Genomic DNA, 27,369 nt, shown 5'->3' with positions numbered 1-27,369 from the left:
GATGAAATCGTGAAGATGCGATTGCATCAGGTTATAATCAATTTACAAGCAAAAAACATTTTTTTACATATGTCAAAGAAAAGATTGTAATATTTCCAGAGGTTAATTTCTAAATTTGGCCGAATTGATAGTGAGTTCTGAATCAACAAAGAAACGGTATCTTGGTTCGAATCCCAGGATCGGAAACTAAATTTTATTTTAAGTCATGGTATGTTTACACAGCACAAGGTGGGATGAATATACAAAGTTAACAATATAACGACAAAACCAATGACATGGGATTAATGTATCAGTACAGCAGTAAATACAGGTTATTAGGTTGTTTGTGAGGACATATTTCAGCGGAGGTACAGGTTATTATAAAGTTTGAAAAAACACCACCAGACTTCATTGTGTCCTTGAGCTTCCTTGAATCTGACAAGATAGATCATTAGATGACATTCTGTCCATACCATCAGCCTCCGAAAACAATAGATAACGTTTGAGAGTGTTTCTAGGAAGTGACAGTTAGTACACTGTGCTTGGGAGCATGAGAGAGTTTGTGTAGGTGACTGGTTCCGGTTTTCTCAGCACGGGACGGGGGTTTGCAAGTGGATGTGTTTCCCGGTACAAATCTATGAAGTAATAGCACCCCACGTAAATTGTTATATAAAGGTATTTCAAACATCACGCGGATGGTTTTTAATGAGTGTACCATATGTGTGGCCACAGGGGCTTGATTAGGGTGTTGGTGGGGGCGTGCGACACTCACATTCCCAATCAAGCACTGTGACTTCAACAGAATTAAATGAATCGAATCTGATTTAATATTTTAATGAAGTCATAAAATTAAGCAATAACATTTCTAACGTCAAACAATTGTACAGTATTTAGTTGTTGAAAATTACAGACATCATTGTTGACACAGTACAGACACCAATGTTGACTAATTACAAACATCATTGTTGATATAATATAGACATCATCGTTGACTGATTACAGACATAATTCTTGACATAGTATAGACCTCATTGTTGACACAGTAAAGACTTCATTGTTGACATAGTACAGACACCATTATTCACTAATTACAGACATCAGTGTCGACATAGTACAGACTTCATTGTTGTCATAGTAAAGACATCATTGTTGACATAGTACAGACATCATTGTTGACATAGTACAGACTTCATTGTTGATATAGTACAGACATCATTGTTGACTAATTACAGACATCATTGTTGACATAGTACAGACATCATTGTTGATTAATTACAGACTTCATTGTTGACACAGTACAGTTATCAGTGTTGACTAATTACAGAAATCATTGTTGACATAGTACAGACTTCATTGTTGATATAGTACAGACATCATTGTTGACACATTACAGACATCAATGTTCACATATACTAGCCACATAAAGAAACTGTGCACGGAGAAAATATATTCTGGATTGAAATACAACACAGCAGGAACAAAATGATGTGATGTAGACGCTGTAGCAGCTGAATGATCGGACCATAAGAAAATGTCAACGGGTCCTGAACAACATCTGTTACGATGACGTCAGAAGATCAAAATGGAGTAGGGGGTCAAACGACAAAGTCAATAACGGGTATGACCACCCTGTGCGTGAATCACAGCAGTGCATCGGCGACGCATGGAGTCCACCAAATGGGCATGGAAGGCCTGGGGAATGGCCTGCCATATCCTCCTCATATCCTGTGCCAAGTCACGGACGTTATCTGGAGGATGTGGAAGACGACGCAGACGGCGCTCCATTTCATCCCACACATGCTCTTTTGGGGAGAGATCTGGAGAAATTGCAGGCCATGGCAGTAACATGACATTGTTATGGTGAAGGAAATCCATTGCGACCCTAGCCGTGTGAGGACGAGCGTTGTCCTGTTGAAATGTCAATCCCGGGCCATGACGTTGCAGGAAAGGAATGACCACAGGCCTCAGAATCTGATCTCTGTAGCCAACACCGGTGAGATTGCCCTGAACAACCACCAAAGGGGTTCGGTGCCGTGCTGTTATCCAACCCCAAATCATCACAGAGCCACCTCCAAAACGATTCCTCTCCACAATACAGTTGCGTGCATAACGTTCTCCCAAACGCCGGTAGACACGTTGGCGCCCGTCACTGTGGGAAATGTTGAACCTCGATTCATCTGTAAAGACAACATTTCTCCACCATATTCGAGGTTGGCGAACATGATTTCGACACCATCTTAGACGGTTGACTCGATGACGGTGTGTCAGGATGGGACGTATGGCAGGGCGTCGTGGTCGAATCCCGTACTGACGTAAACGATTCCTGACAGTGTTGGGATGGATACGGCTCAGTCCAGGGATTGTCTGGGACGTCGTTACTTCCGTTTGGAACCTGTGTCGGAGATGTGTAACTCGAATCCTGTCCTGTTTTGGCGTCGTTCCTCGGGGACGTCCTGAACGTGGGTGGTCGGCAACGTCATTTGTGTTCTGATAACGCCTCACCAATGCCGATATCGTGTTACGATGGCATTGGAAATGTGTTGCCACCTGTTGTTGCCTCATTCCCGCTCGGATCATTCCAATGGCTTCATGACACTGTGCAGCTGTCAATCTTGGCATGATTTGCTTGTGATATGCTTGTGTCTGCGCCTGAGAAGTTTTGAATTTTTGAATGACCACAGATCATGCTTTCCAAAGTGACAGCGAATTTTGAGTTGCACATGCTGTGTACAGCTGCACAGGATGCACGTGCAGTAACACATTGCACGTCCATAGGCCCCCATCAATGACCTTATATCGCATGTTCAAACCTATCTTTCATATATGGACGGTGTGCCCTTATATCTATATTTTCTCCGTGCACAGTTTCTTTATGTGGCTAGTATAGTACAGACATCATTGTTGTCATAGTAAAGACTTCATTGTTGACATAGTACAGACACCCTTATTCACTTATTACAGACATCATTGTTGACATAGTAGAGACTTTATTGTAGTCATAGTAAAGACATCATTGTTGACATAGTACAGACATCATTGTTGACATAGTACAGACTTCATTGTTGAAATAGTACAGACATCATTGTTGTCATAGTACAGACTTCATTGTTGACATAGTAAAGACTTTATTGTTGACTTAGTACAGACACCAATGTTCACATAGTACAGACACCAATGTTCACATAGTACAGACACCAATGTTCACATAGTACAGACACCATTGTTGAAATAGTACAGACACCATTGTTCACATGGTACAGACACCATTGTTGACATAGTACAGACATCATTGTTTACATAGTACAGACATCATTGTTGACATAGTACAAACACCATTGTTGACATAGTATAGACCTTATTGTTGACATAGTACAGACATCATTGTTGACATAGTATAGACATCATTGTTGACATGGTACAGACACCATTGTTCACATGGTACAGACACCATTGTTGACACAGTACAGACATCATTGTTGAAATAGTACAGACTTCATTGTTGACACAGTACAGACATCATTGTTGACATAGTACAGACTTCATTGTTGACTTGGTACAGACACCAATGTTGACATAGTACAGACATCATTGTTGAAATAGTACAGACACCATTGTTCACATAGTACAGACACCATTTTTGACATAGTACAGACTTCATTGTTGATATAGTACAGACATCATTGTTGACATAGTACAGACACCATTGTTGACATAGTATAGACCTCATTGTTGACATAGTACAGACATCATTGTTGACAAAGTACAGACACCATTGTTGACATAGTACAGACACCAATGTTCACATAGTACAGACACCAATGTTCACATGGTACAGACACCATTGTTGAAATAGTACAGACACCATTGTTGACACAGTACAGACATCATTGTTGACATAGTACAGACACCAATGTTCACATAGTACAGACACCAATGTTCACATGGTACAGACACCATTGTTGAAATAGTACAGACACCATTGTTGACACAGTACAGACATCATTGTTGAAATAGTACAGACTTCATTGTTGACATAGTACAGACTTCATTGTTGACTTGGTACAGACACCAATGTTCACATAGTACAGACATCATTGTTGAAATAGTACAGACACCATTGTTCACATAGTACAGACACCAATGTTCACACGGTACAAACACCATTGTTGAAATAGTACAGACACCATTGTTGACACAGTACAGACATCATTGTTGAAATAGTACAGACATCATTGTTGTCATAGTATAGACATCATTGTTGACATAGTATAGACACCAATGTTCACATAGTACAGACACCAATGTTCACATCGTACAGACACCATTGTTGAAATAGTACAGACACCATTGTTGACACAGTACAGACATCATTGTTGAAATAGTACAGACATCATTGTTGTCATAGTATAGACATCATTGTTGACATAGTACAGACACCATTATTCACTAATTACAGACACCATTGTTTTCATAGTACAGACTTCATTGTTGACACAGTACAGACTTCATTGTTGACATAGTACAGACTTCATTGTTGACTTGGTACAGACACCAATGTTCACATACTACAGACATCATTGTTGAAATAGTACAGACACCACTGTTCACATGGTACAGACGCCATTGTTTTCATAGTACAGACTTCATTGTTGACACAGTACAGACTTCATTGTTGACATAGTACAGACTTCATTGTTGACTTGGTACAGACACCAATGTTCACATAGTACAGACATCATTGTTGAAATAGTACAGACACCATTGTTCACATGGTACAGACACCATTGTTGACATAGTACAGACTTCATTGTTGATATAGTACAGACATCATTTTTGACATAGTACAGACACCATTGTTGACATAGTATAGACCTCATTGTTGACACAGTACAGACATCATTGTTGACAAAGTACAGACACCATTGTTGACATAGTACAGACACCATTATTCACTAATTACAGACCTCATTGTTGACATAGTACAGACAACATTGTTGACATAGTACAGACATAATTGTTGACATAGTACAGACACCATTATTGTCATAGTACAGACATAATTCTTGACATAGTACAGACATCATTGTTGACATAGTACAGACACCATTGTTGACATAGTACAGACACCATTATTCACTAATTACAGACATCATTGTTGACATAATACAGACATCATTGTTGACATAGTACAGACATCATTGTTGACATATTACAGACACCATTGTTGACATAGTACAGACACCATTGTTGACATAGTACAGACACCATTATTCACTAATTACAGACCTCATTGTTGACATAGTACAGACAACATTGTTGACATAGTACAGACATAATTGTTGACATAGTACAGACACCATTATTGTCATAGTACAGACATAATTCTTGACATAGTACAGACATCATTGTTGACATAGTACAGACACCATTGTTGACATAGTACAGACACCATTATTCACTAATTACAGACATCATTGTTGACATAATACAGACATCATTGTTGACATAGTACAGACATCATTGTTGACATATTACAGACACCATTGTTGACATAGTACAGACACCATTGTTGACATAGTACAGACACCATTATTCACTAATTAAAGACATCATTGTTGATATAGTACAGACATCATTGTTGACATATTACAGACTCATTGTTGTCATAGTACAGACCTCATTGTTGAAAAAGTACAGACACCATTGTTGTCATAGTACAGACTTCATTGTTGACACAGTACAGACATCATTGTTCACATAGTACAGACATCACTGTTGACATAGTAAAGACATCATTGTTGACATAGTACAGACATCATTGTTGAAATAGTACAGACACCATTGTTGACATAGTACAGACTTCATTGTTGACACAGTACAGACATCATTGTTGACATAGTACAGACATCACTGTTGACATAGTAAAGACATCATTGTTGACATAGTACAGACATCATTGTTGACATAGTACAGACATCACTGTTGACATAGTAAAGACATCATTGTTGACAAAGTACAGACATCATTGTTGACATAGTACAGACATCATTGTTGACATAGTACAGACATCATTATTGACACAGTACACACATCATTGTTGATTAATTACAGACTTCATTGTTGACTAATTACAGAAATCATTGTTGAAGTAATATTATCGATGTATACAAGTATACAATAATTCATATAGCAGTGTCTTTCCCCATACAGAGGCTAAGCATAGGGTACCGTGACGTAGTAGTAGTAGTAGTAGTAGTAGTAGTAGTAGTAGTAGTAGTAGTAGTAGTAGTAGTAGTAGGACGAACATGTACGTAGAGAGTGATACAATGAGTCACGTGTGTCTCCGCCCCAGGTTACCCTGACATAAGCTGAATTAACGACCAACAGCTATATGAAATAATTCAATCTGAATAACACATTCGAAATTGACCAAAACTAGTAAATGTAGATTAATAACATCTTGATGTCACATCTGATTACATCTGATAAAACAAATTCAAATCAGTTCCTTACATTTTAAGTACTAGGGGTGTCTGAAAGGTTCTGGGTGTAACTACGAAGGATGTGCAGTGCACCATTAACAGTTTGTATGTATTTGGTTATACAATACTGTCCATGCTTACAGGCTGCACTGAACCAAATACACAGCCAGGCAGCATATAGCTGCAGGCAGCAAAGTGACTAGGTACTCTCTGTTGTACATTCAGACATAATTTACTGATGGAGAAATACGGTGATCTAATTTTGTAAAATTGGCACATTTTGATAGAATGCCAACTGACTTATTACTTTAAAAGTAAACCACTTCTGACAAAGTTTTGTGTGGCATGGAATACGAGTTTTTACGTCACAATTCGTTACGGAAGAGAAATTTGAAAACATCACAGTCAACACTTTGCTGGTGATATTAATCTGCTAATTTTAGATTTAATGTTGACAATTTGCGGAAAAAGAATAACTGGGGATGTAAACCGAGCACTGGCTCCTTCTAAGTGCCTGCTTACACCTCCCACGCCTGTCCACTAGGATGGCCCACGACGAGTAGCCATCGGGACGAAAACACAACTATTGTTGCGGGTGATGACGTCATTGAATGCGGAAATAGCCCAAGGTTATTTCTTTGTTTTGCTATCGACCTTATACAACGTTAATCCTTATTAGGATTTAACATTGATTGGAAACTCGGTGAAAGTCGCAAAAGTTCATTGTGACAAAATTAATTATCATACGCATTATGTAAAAACGTCGTATTGAATTACAGAGAGTGTGCGAAACATGAGCGTCATTATGTACATAGTCCATTTACTACTCATAGTGAAATTTCGTTTACCCGTACGGTATCGTTCCAAATAAACCGAAAAGATTGAGGAATGTTTAGATTAACAAAGCGTTTGGTACGGAGTGAAGGCCCTTTATGTGTCATTCACGTCCACAACAAGTTCGGGGGGGGGGGGGGGGGGGGGGGGGCAAGTAACGGGATCCGGATTAAATAGGTTCCGTTTTATTCACGAAAAAGAACTAATTGTTTAAAATCTTACTCTATAAATGTAATTCAAAGAAAAAAGGCTATTCGAGCCATTTTACTGAAACCTCAGTGATAAAACAAATAACGTGATTAAATTTGTTAGATAAAACATTTTCTCATATTTAGTTGGACTTTGTGGCGCTTGATGCAAACATACGCTTGTAGTCTTTATTCATCAAACTGTTAAGAATGATGCATTCATCAACAGCCAACATTCTGTGGAAGAATTTGGTATTGTGTATACCATGCATAGTGTACGTATGAGTGGACAAGGGTGGCCCAGTCGTCTAAGGCGCCTCAACTCCCTATGCAGAGTTGCGTCGTTTCGGCGTGTCGGAAATCAATGGTTCTGGGTTCGATCTGAATCTTTGTTTGTCAGCATTATACCCGTGCTCGTGGGTCTCACCAAAGTAGTAAACGTGTCAGAACTGCATCACTTCGGGCTTTCCTCCCAAATCAAGCTGTCGCTTGATATTTCTGACATACTGTTCAAAGCGGCGATAAATCCTATCCACTCACTCTCTTCACTAAGAGGACAAACATTTATTATCCAAAGAGTTGGTTTTTTCCAAATTTAGATGTGGTACTTTACCCTTGTATATTGAAATTGGCAGATATGCCAAACCTCTTGTGCAACTTTCAGAGAAAATTTGTGAATATTGTAGATTACCAAATGTTAATATGATTGAAAAAGACTTATTTTTTTTAATTTAATGTGATTTTTATGGTGATTTGCGTTTCAATATTTTTTGATGCAGCATGTGAAAATAATCCTTGGTTTTATAACTTTAATGATGAAGGTAAATCTGTATATATAATGAATGAAAGTAAACTACAAAGTATTAGCCTCAAACTACTTTTACAATGTTTCGAAGAAGGGATATATAATCTTTATTTTATACAACCAAGGATATATATATATATATATTATTTATTTAATTATTTTGTTTGTATAATTTGATTATAGTGTCTCTTAGGCCAATTTGTGCACTGTATTATATGTATATGTATATATCATGTATGTATTACATGTACAAGTCCGTGTGACACTTAAATGAACATCTTACTACTTCTACATATGTAATACTACTACTTTATTTATTCCCTGTAACCTTTTGATGGCAGTCACATATTTTGACCTTTATGTCATTTACTATTTCTATTTATTTCCAGGTCATGCGCTCCAGCATGTGGATTTTACTAGAGATGATATTAGTGGGAGCCTTACTCTTATACGCAACAGTGAGTATCCACACACGTTTATTTCATGACATCAGCCACACCCCATCTCAAACTTAGTAGCGCGCAGGGACGCTTGTGTGCCTGGTCGTTCCTCTTTAAAGCTGAAATTTTACACGATCACTGTCCCACACGTTGTTACGAATGCACAAGTTATACTAACATTATGTTTCAGATCGTTCGTCACATACAGGAATATTTGTCTTATTTGGCAATAAATGTCATTATCATAGATTGACACACGTAATGCTGTTGAAGTCAAATGCTTATTCAATAAACGAGAAGTCATGCAATACTTACGTAAGATCTTACGGGTACCATTACCCTACAAAACATTTTACTTGTCCCCGAAGTAATTCATACGGTTTGTACTCGGTTGTACAGTGCTTAATTGCTACCCTGAAGACATGTAGAGGAGTGCTTAAGTGATAGCTCTATCCGGCGTTAAACTAGGAAGCACCATGACATTTGTCTGTTTGCCGAGGGCCTTGACTGATATCCGTACGTACAACCAGTGAAGCCGATCTCTTCCATGTTCCAACCACCCTTGCGTGTGCATATAGGAACAACGCGATCAAAGTGTGCATTGTTAAACAAACCTAATTAGTGCCTTTGGTTTGTGTAATTTATTGTAATCAATACGGAGGATGTAATATGGAAACACATGGTTGTGTAATGAGGTAAAATAACACTTTCCTATGTGTTGTATTCACACGAATGCCTTTTGTTCAAAACATAGGATACAACGCTGAAGTCAAATGTAATATTTAACAGCTAAACACACGAAGAGGAGTTACATATCATAAACAGTCATGTAAACTCTGTTTAAGAATCCATATCGTATTAATAAAATAATAAATGAAAACTTGTTTAAAACATCTCTTCCTGTTTTCAACTGAATCCACCTCCTGTCTATTAAACCTCATGATCAATAATGAAACGTGTCATACAGTTTTAACCTCAAAACAGGATCATACAAGCCCAAATTATATGATGACTTCGAAATGTCAATAAATAAACCCACAGCTCTATTATAGCATAGGTTCATGTGAATGTTGACGTGTGTGTGTCCTCCAGACCATAGGATACGTCAGAACCACATTAAATACCATTCTTCGCATTGAATATTTAAATTATGATAATCTTTCATATATTGTTTTATATTTATTTTTGAAACGTTTCATTAATGTTTGCTATGTTTTATCTATGGGGCGGTGGGGTAGTATAGTGTTTGCTCATCACGGGTTCGACTTACTTACTAACTTACTTATACGATCTTCTTAAAATAACATCTAAAAATAAACAAATAATATGAATATGTTTATTTGATATTTGGTTTTAAAAAATAGTAAAAAGGGAATTGGAAAGACTTTTCAGTTTCACTTAAACTGTGCATTTTATTCCCGAGTGTTATAGTAACTGACACTGCCTTTACAAGATACGTATTACGTTGGAGACTAGGGGAGCAGTATAACCTGATGGGAGATTTATGTCTCCAAATAGTCACTCGCATTATTTTGCACAGGTAAAACCATATGACATAACTGAAATTATTGCCAGACGAAGATGCATATCCCATTATGGTTGTATACAGCTGTTGATGTTGACACGTTGTTTGTGTCAGCCTGACTGACTGTCACCACAAACTGGCGGGAAACATCACAGGCCTGTTGAGTCATTGATTTCACGGTGTTATCCACATGTGACGTCATCAGAAAACCCCGGTGCGGGGGGTCTGTGTGTTGCTGAGTGTTGAATGTCATGTGACCATTATCCAACATCAGCTTCTAGCTGAGAGAGCACAGCTGCTTGCGCTCATTAACCATTCTGGCACGACGGTGTACCTACAGTACATATATCTGTGTACTGGTATTATGTTTTCTCCGCATAACCAGGCCTGAATGTTCAAGAGAACAGTCTGTATTGGTTTTTTTAATTAAACCGATATTAAATTTTAAAAAATAAGAAATACTTGGACCCTGTAATCAACGAAAGCGGTATATTTAATAACGAATTACACAACTACGTTTAAATAAAATAGACTATTATTTTCATAATAAATATCATCACGTGGGTAGTAGAGGTACTCCCATTTTCAGGGCCATCGCTTTGGTTGATGGATTAGTTATAAAAGTATATAACTATGTAAAGCATTTGACCTGTTTATTTAGTTAACCATTCATCTGTGATGCATATCTATGTGCTTAAGTGTCCTTGCAGATAATAAGTAATATAAAATGGAATCATTAAGGCTGAAATATTGACCATGCGATAACCCACACATTCATCATCATCATCATCATCATCATCATCATCATCATCATCATCATCATTTTCATAATCATTATGATTCCTTTCATCATTATATGTAACATAGAATGTCATCGATGTTTATATAAGTGTCCGTGATATCATTGGCTTCCAAACGCGAACAGAAGACACTGTGCTGTAGTACAGAGTTGAAGCGTAGGCATGTTTTTGCAGTATCATTTTACTTACATTCCCACTGCACCTAGTTCACCAATCACATATTCTATAAAACACGGTCATGTGTAACCTGTGATTGTAAAGTTTTTGTTTCTATTTCAGGTGGTAATACAGTACTTCGAACCTACGACGCTAACATGTATAATGGTTCCTTGGTTTAGAGAGGTTGGATTTGCTATAGTGTATGGGGCCCTAGTATTAAAAGTATACAGGTAGGAGCATTTGTATGTACATGTATCGGTGTGTCACTAAGTTATGTTTGTCCACATCACATGCCACTGTTTTATCCATTCATTAGCATGGGCGTTATCTTCACAATCTTCTACCATATGCGTCACAATGTACAGATTGTTTGTATCATCTACATCATCTAGACACTCAATGCCTCATATCAAACTATAGATCTTTGCCTCTTCGAGTCGAAGTCAGCACTGCAAGGTTCAAGGGCCGCTGGTGGTCCATTTGCATAAGACTCAGCAAGTCACTGTGAAGAGTGTTGTCCTGAAGTTCCAATGAAAAAGTGATCGGGGTTTGAATTCTAGATTCACCACGAATCTGATCCTCGGTCTGTCAGCACCACACAAAGCCGTGTGGACGTTCACGACCCGCCCCAGTGGTTTACATCCTACATTAAACAAACCAACCGTAATAACTCTATGACTAAAATACTGTGCAAAGCTATCTTTACCCAACTCACTCACACTAGGTTTAGGCCATCCGGGAGTGAGTGAAAGATGTGACGCCCCAAATAGACAAATCCGTCGTTTTCCGATTGAGTTTTACATGTCCCAATCAAATATTGATAGCACTATTGTATGCAATCTTGAAATTTAGCAATCGATTACACATAGCTGCTGATTAAAATCATTTAATTGAATTGTAAAATGTAACGTTATGGTCTTTAAGCATACAATATAATTCTTATGTCAGGTACTGTTTGTATGGAGGTCTTCAACAGTGTCATCTCTGAATGTTTCGAATGTATGTTTGATTGCAACGGTTATAGCATACGATATACATCGAACAATTTGATTATGGCATATATAGCAAAAAACGGTGATTCAAACATTGCAATTGGCTATGATGGTGTTTGTAGATATCATCGTTTACAATAATGCCTTTAAAGATACACTTTGACACAGGGCACCTGTGGCCAGTCGCTGCAATTCATTGTGCACTATGTTGTGTATTGGTGTCCCAGAAACCTATAATCGTCCCAGAATCCAATATTTCCGCTGATTACGTTCCACACAATTGATACAGATTTAAGCATCACTTCTCCTGACACACTGTGATACTGTCCAATGCGGAGTAAAATTCACTCACTCACTAGTTGACAGCGGTGTGATATAATACACAGGTTGCGCCATTTATGCCGTGGCATCGACTTCTCCATCAACTTATACCGTGGCATCAACGTCTACATCAACGTATACCGTGGCTTCAGCTTCTTTCAAAGAAGGTCCATGGTTATTTGTTTGAATCCCAGTTGACCCAGCTTATGATCCTAAATCTGTCAGTAGTTTACGACCCGCATCAATGTGGACATCATAAAGTTAACACTTCGCTTTGCAAATTAATAGCAGGTTAAAACATAATTTACCCACTCCCTCAATTACTGTTGCTTACTCTATGATGGCAGCAGAATGGGAAATATATGCTGTACTAAGCTGCAAGCAGTGGGCCAAGTACCTTACCTGGGTCAATGATCAAATGAAGTTCATATTGGGCCTTAGATTTGTTCATGTCCAACCTTTGATGAAACAAATATCTATCCTTAAGGCGACCTTCTTCAATGATTTTTTTCTCGCTTTACTCTGACGTAAATGAACTAAATTTAGTTTCCCTGAACTATTTTGGGATATGGCTATAAGTCGCCGACGGTCGGCCATTGATAAACGTAGCTGAACGGAGAGTTAGGCGAATCCAGTCGATAAATAGCTGTCAACAGACCACAAAAACGTGTGTGGATATTTATAGAAATGGCTTAAGCACAATTTGTCTTCAGAAAACAGGTATATTGCATAGCTGTAAAATATTTAACACAACATGTTAATAAGAAACAGGTGTTTTAATAGGCACTGGATGCGATCAATTTAGATAAAGGCTTGAAAGATGTGCATGGCTAAATAAGCCTCATAGGAAATACTTTTTTTGAATAGAGGCCTGAAACAGTTTTGCAATTTATCATCACCGATGTGTTGCATTTATGTACATTTATGTTTTTTATGTTCAGTGCAGATGTACACATTTCTTTGAAGCCTGTCATTAATATATGTCATAAAAATTTGAACGTGCACAGAGTGACATGGGTACATTTGATATCCATATAGTTCACGAATTTGCTCATATTTTCTCCTGCAATTCGTAGATCTACTTCAAAATTGAATCATCATTCTGCAACTTTACTTTCGCAAGTTGTGCTTTTATATAAGAATTATGTTTTCAAGTTAAGGTATGTTATATAAACAGTAATAATCACACCAACAGTGTTTAAATCTCAATTGACGTATCTCAACAGCGATAATCGAGTTTATAACATAATTTGGACGTTTCCCTTGTCTACGGATAATTAATCACTTCTTTACATTGATGTACTCGACCTGGCCCAGCTTGTATGACAGGTAGTTTAAATGCATGAACGTAAAATTCGTAGTTAGACAATGGCAATAATGGTTTGGGGTTCCAAGTTTGAATTGGAGTTATATTCATGCGGTCTTCGGAGCTTACATACAGAAGCTCACCCAGTGTTTTTATATCAAATATATCTACACGAGTCGAAGAAAATGTGAAACTCAGAGGCTTGCCGAAGAGCTTTCGACTTTTCCGACGAGTGCATATATATTTGATATAGAAAAACACGAGGGTGAGAGTCCATTTATCATCTGAGATCATTCTTCTAACTTTTTCAATTTGTCAGCAAAAATAACCAGTGTCTTGAGTGTAAAGAAGTAGCCCCAGGAGTAGAGAATAATGATGTCATTTGATTGTGACGTCACGGTAACCAATAAAGTTACAATGGTCTGCAAAACATTGTCATGCAATTTTATTGATATCTTCTAGGACATATGACTTGATCTCACGCCTGCGATATCTCCTGTAGGGGCCTGTTTTGGCTGATAAAACTTGATACAGGCCAATGTGCGTGTATGTTGATTCCCCATGCTCCCTATGTTGTGTTTGATCCCTCCCAACAAACGTTTCTTCATATACTATACGCGTTTCATTACAGAATATTAGCCGAATTCCAGTCCCGAAAAGCCCACCGAGTGCACGTGAGGGACAAAGACTTGCTGAAGTACCTGACCGTCATCATCATCGTGGTCATCGGCTACATGGCAGCATGGACAGCCGTCAACGTGGACCACTTGTCCGAGAACGCCACACTCCTGGCCGTGGGCAAGACACAGGACCAACTCAGCTATACCATGTGCAAGTCACATTGGTGGGATTACGTCATAGAGCTTTGTAAGTCACGTGTCGTCATGTGACGTCATCTTAGCAGCGTGTGTACCAGTTACATGTGAGAAGACCACGTCCGAGGTTGCCATGAGAGTCGTCAGAGTCGACTAAAGACACCGGGTGTTCAGGCTTAGTTACCTGACTTATTGTGTGTTATGGCATCCCATGCCGGGGATCGTTGCTCACGACTTCAGTTGTAGTAGTAGTAGTAGTAGTAGTAGTAGTAGTAGTAGTAGTAGTAGTAGCGGTATTAGTTGTAGTAGGAATACATATTGATATGAGAACAAACATTATCAATAATCCAACTTTATTACTTTCGTTACAAACAATTGAACTTAAAAACGAAAAACGACCAAATTTTGTTGGTAGTGGTGTCAGTATTTTTGTTAAATGATTGGTCATTTTCCGTAATCGGGTATAGATGTCGGTAGATACAAGTAGACATGCATACCAGTCGTATGTCTACATACTCGGTAGATACAAGTAGACATGCATACCAGTCGTATGTCTACATACTCGGTAGATACAAGTAGACATGCATACCAGTCGTATGTCTACATACTCGGTAGATACAAGTAAACAGACATACCAGTTACCTGTCTTCATACCTGGAGATACAAGACGTTGTTCTATTGTGAATGGTTTTCAACAGAAAGTCATTAGGTATGCATAACTTTAAGGCCATGTTCTTCAACCTTATAACACGTATTTCTAATAAGCTATAGTGTGCATAAGCGATACACTCATACCCTTACAACAAGAATACCACATAATCTGACATAAACCGTGAAATAATGTGATACTCCCTCACGTTATAGCACATGTGAAGGGTGTGCAGTGGACGTAATACACATACCGTTATAGCACAGTAAGTTTTAGGTAATAATAACTTAAAGTCTTATTCTTGGGTTGTGTATGAACGAGGAACTGATACAGTATTCTCTGAATTTATACACTGTAAGTGGCGATGCCTGAACGAGATAATGCAGTAGTATACATATAATACTATATGCCCTTTATCCAATCACCTTGGGAATTCCGGGGCATATTCTAGGTCCCCAACATATTCGTGGACGAACGCGAGAAAATTTTATAAGTCACAATCACGTCAATTCATGTTCTAATCGGCGAATAGGGCTCTATAAACTCGTGTTAGCGCTACGCCTAGTATGTAAGTTTTGGGAGATACGATCGTCTTAGCAAAGATGGCTTTGCAGAGGCTCCGTGTGACATGAACACATTAACAGTGATTTCCAAATGTGTCTGTCATCTGTTTCAGCTGAGTTTCTGTTCCTGTGTTTTGGTGTCTACCTCTGTTACTGCGTGCGATCTGCCCCCTCGGACTACTCGGAGAGAAGATGTATCTCGGTGGCCATATGCTATGAAGCTTTCTTCTCTACTATATTTTATATACTTAAGTAAGTTGTTACTGTTATATTCTTCATATTCTATTCAGCAGTACATCACTGAACTGGCATTTGATCATGATATGTCTTTTGATAATTATGGCATCAATCTTCCTTTAGTTTTATTTGAGAGGAGAGGAAGCCCTTTGTCAAAGTCGCCGCTATCCCCTTTGCATTGTTGTATCCCTTAGTCGTGCCAGGATCTGCTTAATCGCGATCGAACCCATTATCGCCCTGGGTCCGTCAGATAAGTGCACGTCGGATTGACCGAAGTACAGGAAAAAGTCTACCACCAACATCACTTTAAGTTTGGGTTTTACTCATGTATGTATGTATATGTATGTGTGTGTGTGTGTGTGTGTGTGTGTGTGTGTGTGTGTGTGTGTGTGTGTGTGTGTGTGTGTGTGTGTGTGTGTGTGTGTGTATGTGTGTGTGTGTGTGTGTGTGTGTGTGTGTGTGTGTGTGCTATAGTAATATGAAATAATCGGTTTTTCCGACATTTCTTTTTAGTAACATTTTATAATTATAAAAATACACAGTGACACAGCTGATTTTAAGGTCTTCAATTAAGGTAATCTGAATGCAATATATGTTATACGGAAATATTAACAGACAATAATGATTTGCCCTTGGCAACACAATCAATCGCTGTCGAAGTTGTTCCCCTTAGCTGCCAGGATTCGGTAGTCCAGATTCACCCCGATAATGAAACATGATTTTTCAGTGCCATGTCCGACGTACGTAACGGCGTGATGTGACTGAATATTCTTAATAGTGGTGTTACTTCCCAAAACTAATTAAAAGAGGGTGATTGTTTTTACACTTTTGATATAGACTGGATATGTGTTAGTTATCATGTTACATGAGGGACACCTTGTGAAAAATAAACCCTTTGACAAAGCCATTCTGCAAGCAATTCCTTCAGGAAAAATGAGGGCACATCAGTTGTCAATATATCTTTGGCTCCTCAAGTTGCTCTGAAGACTTGCGCCCCATAGTCGTGCCAGAATCCGATGATTGTCGGTACGAATTTGCCCTTTTAACGAGTGTTTGTTTTGGCTACACCATATCTTTGCTTGTGGGTTCACAAAAGAGGTGAACCTACTCCATTTCTACACGCCTGGATATTATTAAAGTACTGTTCAAAGCGATGTTAACCCAATGAAACTCATTCACTTCTTCAACGGAACGGTAGACTAACTGTATGTTGTTGTTCTCTTGCAGACATCTGTGGTGGTATACCCTTCACCCTGACTATATGTTCCTCATGTCTTTTCTGCGTTGTCAGCTTACAGTCACCGTTGTTTTACTGCTTATATTAGGGCCAAAGGTAAGTCGAATTTCCTTTTTTCATTATCAATATCATTTGACATAAATAATTCGTGTTAATACAATGTTAAGTCAGTCACTACACTTCTGATTACAATAAACGTGGCGATCGAGAGGATGTTTCTCACCACCAGTAGTGTTGGGTTGCCTGGGCTCTGGTGGTTAAAACGTTCGTCCGTCATGCTGAAGACTGTGATTCAGGTCCGCATAGGGTTCAGTTGAGTTTATTCTTAATGTCCCCGCGGCAGTATTGCTGATTTATCTTGTAACCTGATACCTACATCTATTTACAGGTTTTATTAATAGCCTACACAACCTACACAATCTATTGAAAATTACATTTGTATAGCCATCTGCCACACTTCAACATGCAGTGAACTACGGTTAACGAACTCAAAGGGACCACTAATGTTAGGTCGTTATAATCGTAGTTCGTTATAAGCATGTATACAGGATATATACAGCAAATGGCCGAGACGAAAAAATATGTTCGTTATATCCTTCAGTTCGTTATAAAGGTGTTCGTTATAAACTAGTTTTCCAAATATGAATACAGATTGACAAAAATACTTTTATACCAATGCATTTCAGTACTTTGATATTTTGGTGATCATTTCATTTTACAAAACCAGGGCACATGAGGTTTGATAGTGATTCAGAAATACATGCTTATGCAGATGGAATCGTACAGTGGCTTTCAGTAAAGAATTCTTACAATTATTGGAATGTTTTTGTCGCTTTTATTTAATCTAAAATATGTTCAGAGTATGAATATGATGTATACGTTTAAAACATCATTTAAAGAAACTTCATGATACTGCATACGACTGATATATTTGGGGCTGACATACTCTGATTCTTCGTCAAACCTAAGATTTTAATCAGACCGCCGTGGGTTCCTCGTACCCCAAGCCGACTAAAATGAGGTTCGGATGGTTGCAATGTCACTGTGCGACTTGGCTGACACTCATGCAATCAATCGCCGATTTGGCCTCTGTGCACTGTGAAAATGGAATGTTGCTGGCGGTGGCATAAGGACAATATTCACAGGCGACTCCAATATTTATAACGTCCTATGTATGTTATCCATCAGCACGGCGCTTGTAGTAAGTCATTATGCTGCTTATGTTCCCGAATACTTCCCTCCTTCTATTTCCTATACCACTGTATACATACAACAACATAGTACGACTACTGGGGGTACAGATGATGCAGTCCTTGTGCACAGTTGCGTCCCTTTGTCTGAAATATTGCTTAAGGCGGCGTAAAACCATACTCACTCACTCACTCGAATCCCGCTTCATCCCGATTATATTTGTCAACGCTATACACTTGCTTGTGGGTTTCACCACAGTGGTAGACGTCTAAGACATACGTCACGTTGGGCTTTCCTCCCACATTAAGCTGACATGCCGTGATATAACTGGAATACTGTTATAAGCAGCGTTATATCCAACTTACTCACTCGCTCACTCAGTACGACTACTTCCTGAATGGTCACACGCGATCTCATAGGTAGTCAGGCCAAGCCGAGTGACCACAGAGCAGTGATACAATAGAGTTATACCACTGTCTGGTAAGCTAGTTCTCTTACATACACAAGTTCCTCTTAAACGCAGTTGAACCAAGTGGTTCTGGTCTCTTGTGTCACTTTGGGTGATATGTACAGTATACTTGTTAATCAGATATGTATAGCTCGGTTGTAAAAAGGTCGTGGACACGCATGGTGCTTGTATTATAGCACTGCATTATAGCACTGTATGATAACACTGTATGATAACGCTGTGTGATAACATTGTATGATGACGCTAAACTCCACAGGGATAATCCCCAAATTAATGAAGACAAAATATTATCATAAAGTGGTTACTGATCTGCTGGTGTAAGTAATAATATATTTGATAATAATATATATTATTTCAAATGCAACGAACATTTAGTCGTACAAAATGCTGTTTTAATATATATACTTTAATAGTTTAAATAATACATTTATATTTGTGTAATGCAATACATAACAGACCAACTATTCAATAAATGTACAAATACATTCTCAGCAGCATCAGTGAAGGTATAATTAAATTATGTGTTCTGTTCATAGCAAGATGGAATAAAATGTACATTGATATTGACATACGAACATTTCTATGAGGTGTGGCCATACATTATTATAAAAAAATATGTATGCCTCTTCTTTGCATTGCCTGACACGTTTGCATTCTATCATCTGATTGATGTATATATCATGCCTGTTTCAACTATATGTTCAGATTATCAACTGACTGATGTACATGTCATATCTGTTTCAGCTACATGTTCAGATTATCAACTAACTGGTGTACATGTCATGTCTGTTGCAGCTGTATGTTCAGATTATCAACAGACTGGTGTACATGTCATGTCTATTGCAGCTGTATGTTCAGATTTTCAACAGACTGGTGTACATGTCATATCTATTGCAGCTGTATGTTCAGATTTTCAACTAACTGGTGTACATGTCATGTCTCTTTCAGCTGTATGTTCAGATTATCAACTGACTGGTGTGCATGTCATGTCTGTTGCAGCTGTTTGTTCAGATTATCAACTGACTGGTGTATATGTCATGTCTATTGCAGCTGTATGTTCAGATTATCAACTAACTGGTGTACATGTCATGTCTGTTTCAGCTATTTGCTCAGATCATTAACTGTCTGGTGTACACGTCATATCTGTTTCAGCTATGTGTTCAGATTATCAACTGACGAGTGTACACGTCATGACTGTTACGGGTGTAGGTTCAGATTATCAACTGACTGGTGTACACGTCATGACTGTTTCAGCTATGTGTTCGGATTATCAACTGACTGGTGAACACGTCATGACTGTTACAGGTGTATGTTCAGATTATCAACTGACTGGTGTACACGTCATGACTGTTACAGGTGTATGTTCAGATTATCAACTGACTGATGTACATGTCATATCTGTTTCAGCTACATGTTCAGATTATCAACTAACTGGTGTACATGTCATGTCTGTTGCAGCTGTATGTTCAGATTATCAACAGACTGGTGTACATGTCATGTCTATTGCAGCTGTATGTTCAGATTTTCAACATACTGGTGTACACGTCATGACTGTTACAGGTGTATGTTCAGATTATCAACTGACTGGTGTACACGTCATATCTGTTTCAGCTATATGTTCAGATTATCAACTGACTGGTGTGCATGTCATGTCTGTTTCAGCTATGTGCTCAGATTATCAACTGACTGGTGTACACGTCATGACTGTAACAGGTGTATGTTCAGATTATCAACTGACTGGTGTATACGTCATGATTGTTACATGTGTATGTTCAGATTATCAACTAACTGGTGTACACGTCATGACTGTTACAGGTGTATGTTCAGATTATCAACTGACTGGTGTACACGCCATGACTGTTACAGGTGTATGTTAAGATTATCAGCTGACTGGTGTACACGTCATGACTGTTACAGGTGTATGTTCAGAATATCAGCTGACTGGTGTACACGTCATATCTGTTTCAGCCAATTGTTCAGATTATCAACTGACTGGTGTACACGTTATGTCTGTTTCAGCTATGTGCTCAGATTATCAACTGACTGGTGTACACGTCATGACTGTAACAGGTGTATATTTAGATTATCAACAGACTGGTGAACACGTCATGACTGTTACAGGTGTATGTTCAGATTATCAACTGATTGGTGTACACGTCATGACTGTTACAGCTGTATGTTCAGATTATCAACTGACTTGTGTGCATGTCATGACTGTTACAGGTGTATGTTCAGATAATCAACAGACTGGTGTACACGTCATATCTGTTTCAGCTATGTGCTCAGATTATCAACTGACTGGTGTACACGTCATGTCTGTTACAGGTGTATGATCAGATTATCAACAGACTGCTCTACACGTCACATCTGTTTCAGCCATGTGTTCAGATTATCAACTGTCTGGTGTACACGTCATATCTCTTACAGGTATATGTTCAGATCATCAACTGACTGGTGTATACGTCATGACTGTTACATGTGTATGTTCAGATTATCAACTGACTGGTGTACACGTCATGACTGTTACATGTGTATGTTCAGATTATCGACTGTCTGGTGTACACGTCATGACTGTTACATGTGTATGTTCAGATTATCAACTGACTGGTGTACACGTCATGACTGTTACATGTGTATGTTCAGATTATCAACTGACTGGTGTACACGTCATGACTGTTACAGGTGTATGTTCAGAATATCAGCTGACTGGTGTACACGTCATATCTGTTTCAGCCAATTGTTCAGATTATCAACTGACTGGTGTACACGTTATGTCAGTTTCAGCTATGTGCTCAGATTATCAACTGACTGGTGTACACGTTATGTCTGTTTCAGCTATGTGTTCAGATTATCAACTGACTGGTGTACACGTCATGACTGTAACAGGTGTATGTTCAGATTATCAACTGACTGGTGAACACGTCATGTCTGTTACAGGTTTATGTTCAGATTATCAACTGATTGGTGTACACGTCGTGACTGTTACAGGTGTATGTTCAGATTTTTAACTGACTTGTGTTCATGTCATGACTGTTACAGGTGTATGTTCAGATAATCAACAGACTGGTGTACACGTCATTTCTGTTTCAGCTATGTGCTCAGATTATCAACTGACTGGTGTACACGTCATGACTGTTACAGGTGTATGTTCAGATTATCAACTGACTTGTGTACACGTCATGACTGTTACATCTGTATGTTCAGATTATCAACTGTCTGGTCTACACGTCATGACTGTTACATGTGTATGTTCAGATTATCAACTGACTGGTGTACACGTCATGACTGTTACATGTGTATGTTCAGATAATCAACTGACTGGTGTACACGTCATGATTGTTACATGTGTATGTTCAGATTTATCAACTGACTGGTGTATACGTCATGACTGTTACATGTGTATGTTCAGATTATCAACTGACTGGTGTACACGTCATGACTGTTACATGTGTATCTTCAGATTATCAACTGTACACGTTATGTCTGTTTCAGCTATGTGTTCAGATTATCAACTGACTGGTGTACACGTCATGACTGTAACAGGTGTATGTTCAGATTATCAACTGACTGGTGAACACGTCATGTCTGTTACAGGTTTATGTTCAGATTATCAACTGATTGGTGTACACGTCGTGACTGTTACAGGTGTATGTTCAGATTTTTAACTGACTTGTGTTCATGTCATGACTGTTACAGGTGTATGTTCAGATAATCAACAGACTGGTGTACACGTCATTTCTGTTTCAGCTATGTGCTCAGATTATCAACTGACTGGTGTACACGTCATGACTGTTACAGGTGTATGTTCAGATTATCAACTGACTTGTGTACACGTCATGACTGTTACATCTGTATGTTCAGATTATCAACTGTCTGGTCTACACGTCATGACTGTTACATGTGTATGTTCAGATTATCAACTGACTGGTGTACACGTCATGACTGTTACATGTGTATGTTCAGATAATCAACTGACTGGTGTACACGTCATGATTGTTACATGTGTATGTTCAGATTTATCAACTGACTGGTGTATACGTCATGACTGTTACATGTGTATGTTCAGATTATCAACTGACTGGTGTACACGTCATGACTGTTACATGTGTATCTTCAGATTATCAACTGTCTGGTGAACACGTCATGACTGTTACAGGTGTATGTACAGATTATCAACTGTCTGGTGTATACGTCATGACTGTTACATGTGTATGTTCAGATTATCAACTGACTGGTGTACACGTCATGACTGTTACAGGTGTATGTTCAGATTATCAACTGACTGGTGTACACGTCATGACTGTTACATGTGTATGTTTAGATTATCAACTGACTGGTTTACACGTCATGACTGTTACAGGTGTATGTTCAGATTATCAGCTGACTGGTGTACACGTGATATCTGTTTCAGCCATGTGTTCAGATTATCAACTGACTGGTGTACACACCATGTCTGTTTCAGCTATGTGCTCAGATTATCAACTGACTTGTGTACACGTCATGACTGTTACAGGTGTATGTTCAGATTATCAACTGACTGGTGTGCATGTCATGTCTGTTTCAGCTATGTGCTCAGATTATCAACTGACTAGTGTACACGTCATGACTGTTACAGGTGTATGTTCAGATTATCAACTGACTGGTGTGCATGTCATGTCTGTTTCAGCTATGTGCTCAGATTATCAACTGACTGGTGTATACGTCATGTCTGTTACATGTGTATGTTCAGATTATCAACTGACTGGTGTACACGTCATGATGGTTACAGGTGTATGTTCAGATTATCAACTGACTGGTGTACACGTCATGACTGTTACATGTGTATCTTCAGATTATCAACTGACTGGTTTACACATCATGACTGTTACAGGTGTATGTTCAGATTATCAGCTGACTGGTGTACACGTCATGACTGTTACAGGTGTATGTTCAGAATATCAGCTGACTGGTGTACACGTCATATCTGTTTCAGCCATGTGTTCAGATTATCAACTGACTGGTGTACACACCATGTCTGTTTCAGCTATGTGCTTAGATTATCAACTGACTGGTGTACACGTCATGACTGTTACAGGTGTATGTTCAGATTATCAACTGACTGGTGTGCATGTCATGTCTGTTTCAGCTATGTGCTCAGATTATCAACTGACTAGTGTACACGTCATGACTGTTACAGGTGTATGTTCAGATTATCAACTGACTGGTGTGCATGTCATGTCTGTTTCAGCTTTGTGCTCAGATTATCAACTGACTGGTGTACACGTCATGATTGTTACAGGTGTATGTTCAGATCATTAACTGTCTCGTGTACACGTCATGACTGTTTCAGCTACGTGCTCAGATTATCAACTGACTGGTGTGCATGTCATGTCTGTTTCAGCTACGTGCTCAGATTATCAACTGACTGGTGTACATGTCATGTCTGTTGCAGCTGTATGTTCAGATTATCAACTGACTGGTGTACATGTCATGTCTGTTGCAGCTGTATGTTCAGATTATCAACTGACTGGTGTACATATCATGTCTATTGCAGCTCTATGTTCAAATTTTCAACTGACTGGTGTACATGGCATGTGTATTTCAGCTATATGTTCAGATTATCAACTGACTGGAGTACACGTTATGTCTGTTTCAGCTATGTGCTCAGATTATCAACTGACTGGTGTACACGTCATGACTATTACAGGTGTATGTTCAGATTATCAACTAACTGGTGTACATGTCATGTCTGTTGCAGCTTTATGTTCAGATTATCAACAGACTGGTGTACATGTCATGACTGTTACAGGTGTATGTTCAGAATATCAGCTGACTGGTGTACACGTCATATCTGTTTCAGCCATGTGTTCAGATTATCAACTGACTGGTGTACACACCATGTCTGTTTCAGCTATGTGCTCAGATTATCAACTGACTGGTGTACACGTCATGACTATTACAGGTGTATGTTCAGATTATCAACTAACTGGTGTACATGTCATATCTGTTTCAGCTATATGTTCAGATTATCAACTGACTGGTGTGCATGTCATGTCTGTTTCAGCTATGTGCTCAGATTATCAACTGACTGATGTACACGTCATGACTGTTACAGGTGTATGTTCAGATTATCAACTGACTGGTGTATACGTCATGACTGTTACATGTGTATGTTCAGATTATCAACTGACTGGTGTACACGTCATGACTGTTACATGTGTATGTTCAGATTATCAACTGACTGGTGTACACGTCATGACTGTTACAGGTATATGTTCAGATTATCAGCTGTTTGGTGTACACGTCATGACTGTTACAGGTGTATGTTCAGAATATCAGCTGACTGGTGTACACGTCATATCTGTTTCAGCCAATTGTTCAGATTATCAACTGACTGGTGTACACGTTATGTCTGTTTCAGCTATGTGTTCAGATTATCAACTGACTGGTGTACACGTCATGACTGTAACAGGTGTATGTTCAGATTATCAACTGACTGGTGAACACGTCATGTCTGTTACAGGTTTATGTTCAGATTATCAACTGATTGGTGTACACGTCATGACTGTTACAGGTGTATGTTCATTTTATCAACTGACTTGTGTGCATGTCATAACTGTTACAGGTGTATGTTCAGATAATCAACAGACTGGTGTACACGTCATTTCTGTTTCAGCTATGTGCGCAGATTATCAACTGACTGGTGTACACGTCATGTCTGTTACAGGTGTATGATCAGATTATCAACAGACTGGTCTACACGTCACATCTGTTTCAGCCATGTGTTCAGATTATCAACTGTCTGGTGTACACGTCATATCTGTTACAGGTATATGTTCAGATCATCAACTGACTGGTGTATACGTCATGACTGTTACATGTGTATGTTCAGATTATCAACTGACTGGTGTACACGTCATGACTGTTACATGTGTATGTTCAGATTATCAACTGTCTGGTGTACACGTCATGACTGTTACATGTGTATCTTCAGATTATCAACTGACTGGTGTACACGTCATGACTGTTACATGTGTATGTTCAGATAATCAACTGACTGGTGTACACGCCATGATTGTTACATGTGTATGTTCAGATTTTTCAACTGACTGGTGTATACGTCATGACTGTTACATGTGTATGTTCAGATTATCAACTGACTCGTGTACACGTCATGACTGTTACATGTGTATGTTTAAATTATCAACTGTCTGGTGAACACGTCATGACTGTTACAGGTGTATGTTCAGATTATCAACTGACTGGTGTATACGTCATGACTGTTACATGTGTATGTTCAGATTATCAACTGACTGGTGTACACGTCATGACTATTACAGGTGTATGTTCAGATTATCAACTGACTGGTGTACACGTCATGACTGTTACATGTGTATGTTTAGATTATCAACTGACTGGTTTACACGTCATGACTGTTACATGTGTATGTTCAGATTATCAACTGACTGGTGTACACGTCATGATGGTTACATGTGTATGTTCAGATTATCAACTGACTGGTGTACACGTCATGACTGTTACATGTGTATCTTCAGATTATCAACTGACTGGTTTACACATCATGACTGTTACAGGTGTATGTTCAGATTATCAGCTGACTGGTGTACACGTCATGACTGTTACAGGTGTATGTTCAGAATATCAGCTGACTGGTGTACACGTCATATCTGTTTCAGCCATGTGTTCAGATTATCAACTGACTGGTGTACACACCATGTCTGTTTCAGCTATGTGCTCAGATTATCAACTGACTGGTGTACACGTCATGACTGTTACATGTGTATGTTCAGATTATCAACTGACTGGTGTGCATGTCATGTCTGTTTCAGCTATGTGCTCAGATTATCAACTGACTGGTGTACACGTCATGACTGTTACAGGTGTATGTTCAGATTATCAACTGACTGGTGTGCATGTCATGTCTGTTTCAGCTTTGTGCTCAGATTATCAACTGACTGGTGTACACGTCATGATTGTTACAGGTGTATGTTCAGATCATTAACTGTCTCGTGTACACGTCATATCTGTTTCAGCTACGTGCTCAGATTATCAACTGACTGGTGTACATGTCATGTCTGTTTCAGCTACGTGCTCAGATTATCAACTGACTGGTGTACATGTCATGTCTGTTGCAGCTGTATGTTCAGATTATCAACTGACTGGTGTACATGTCATGTCTGTTGCAGCTGTATGTTCAGATTATCAACTGACTGGTGTACATATCATGTCTATTGCAGATCTATGTTCAAATTTTCAACTGACTGGTGTACATGGCATGTGTATTTCAGCTATATGTTCAGATTATCAACTGACTGGAGTACACGTTATGTCTGTTTCAGCTATGTGTTCAGATTATCAACTGACTGGTGTACACGTC

At 38.7% G+C, this 27,369-nt stretch overlaps 1 protein-coding gene across 1 annotated transcript in view; it reads left to right on the top strand.

The window, feature by feature from the left end:
• Window positions 1–27,369, top strand: part of LOC124132186 (probable G-protein coupled receptor 158) — a 102,496-nt gene that overhangs the window by 60,993 nt on the left and 14,134 nt on the right. Inside the window, exons 4-8 of the mRNA XM_046495957.2 lie at window positions 8,678–8,746; window positions 11,333–11,442; window positions 14,463–14,698; window positions 15,972–16,110; window positions 17,323–17,428. Coding sequence (XP_046351913.1) covers window positions 8,678–8,746; window positions 11,333–11,442; window positions 14,463–14,698; window positions 15,972–16,110; window positions 17,323–17,428 — 660 coding nt within the window. The remainder of the gene's footprint in view (window positions 1–8,677; window positions 8,747–11,332; window positions 11,443–14,462; window positions 14,699–15,971; window positions 16,111–17,322; window positions 17,429–27,369) is intronic.

The sequence above is a fragment of the Haliotis rufescens genome, unplaced genomic scaffold, assembly GCF_023055435.1.
Source record: "Haliotis rufescens isolate VD_foot unplaced genomic scaffold, xgHalRufe1.0.p SCAF_4, whole genome shotgun sequence".
NCBI lineage: Eukaryota > Metazoa > Mollusca > Gastropoda > Lepetellida > Haliotidae > Haliotis > Haliotis rufescens.
Note: the sequence above shows the minus strand (reverse complement) of the source record. Positions and strands in the feature narration are given on the sequence as shown.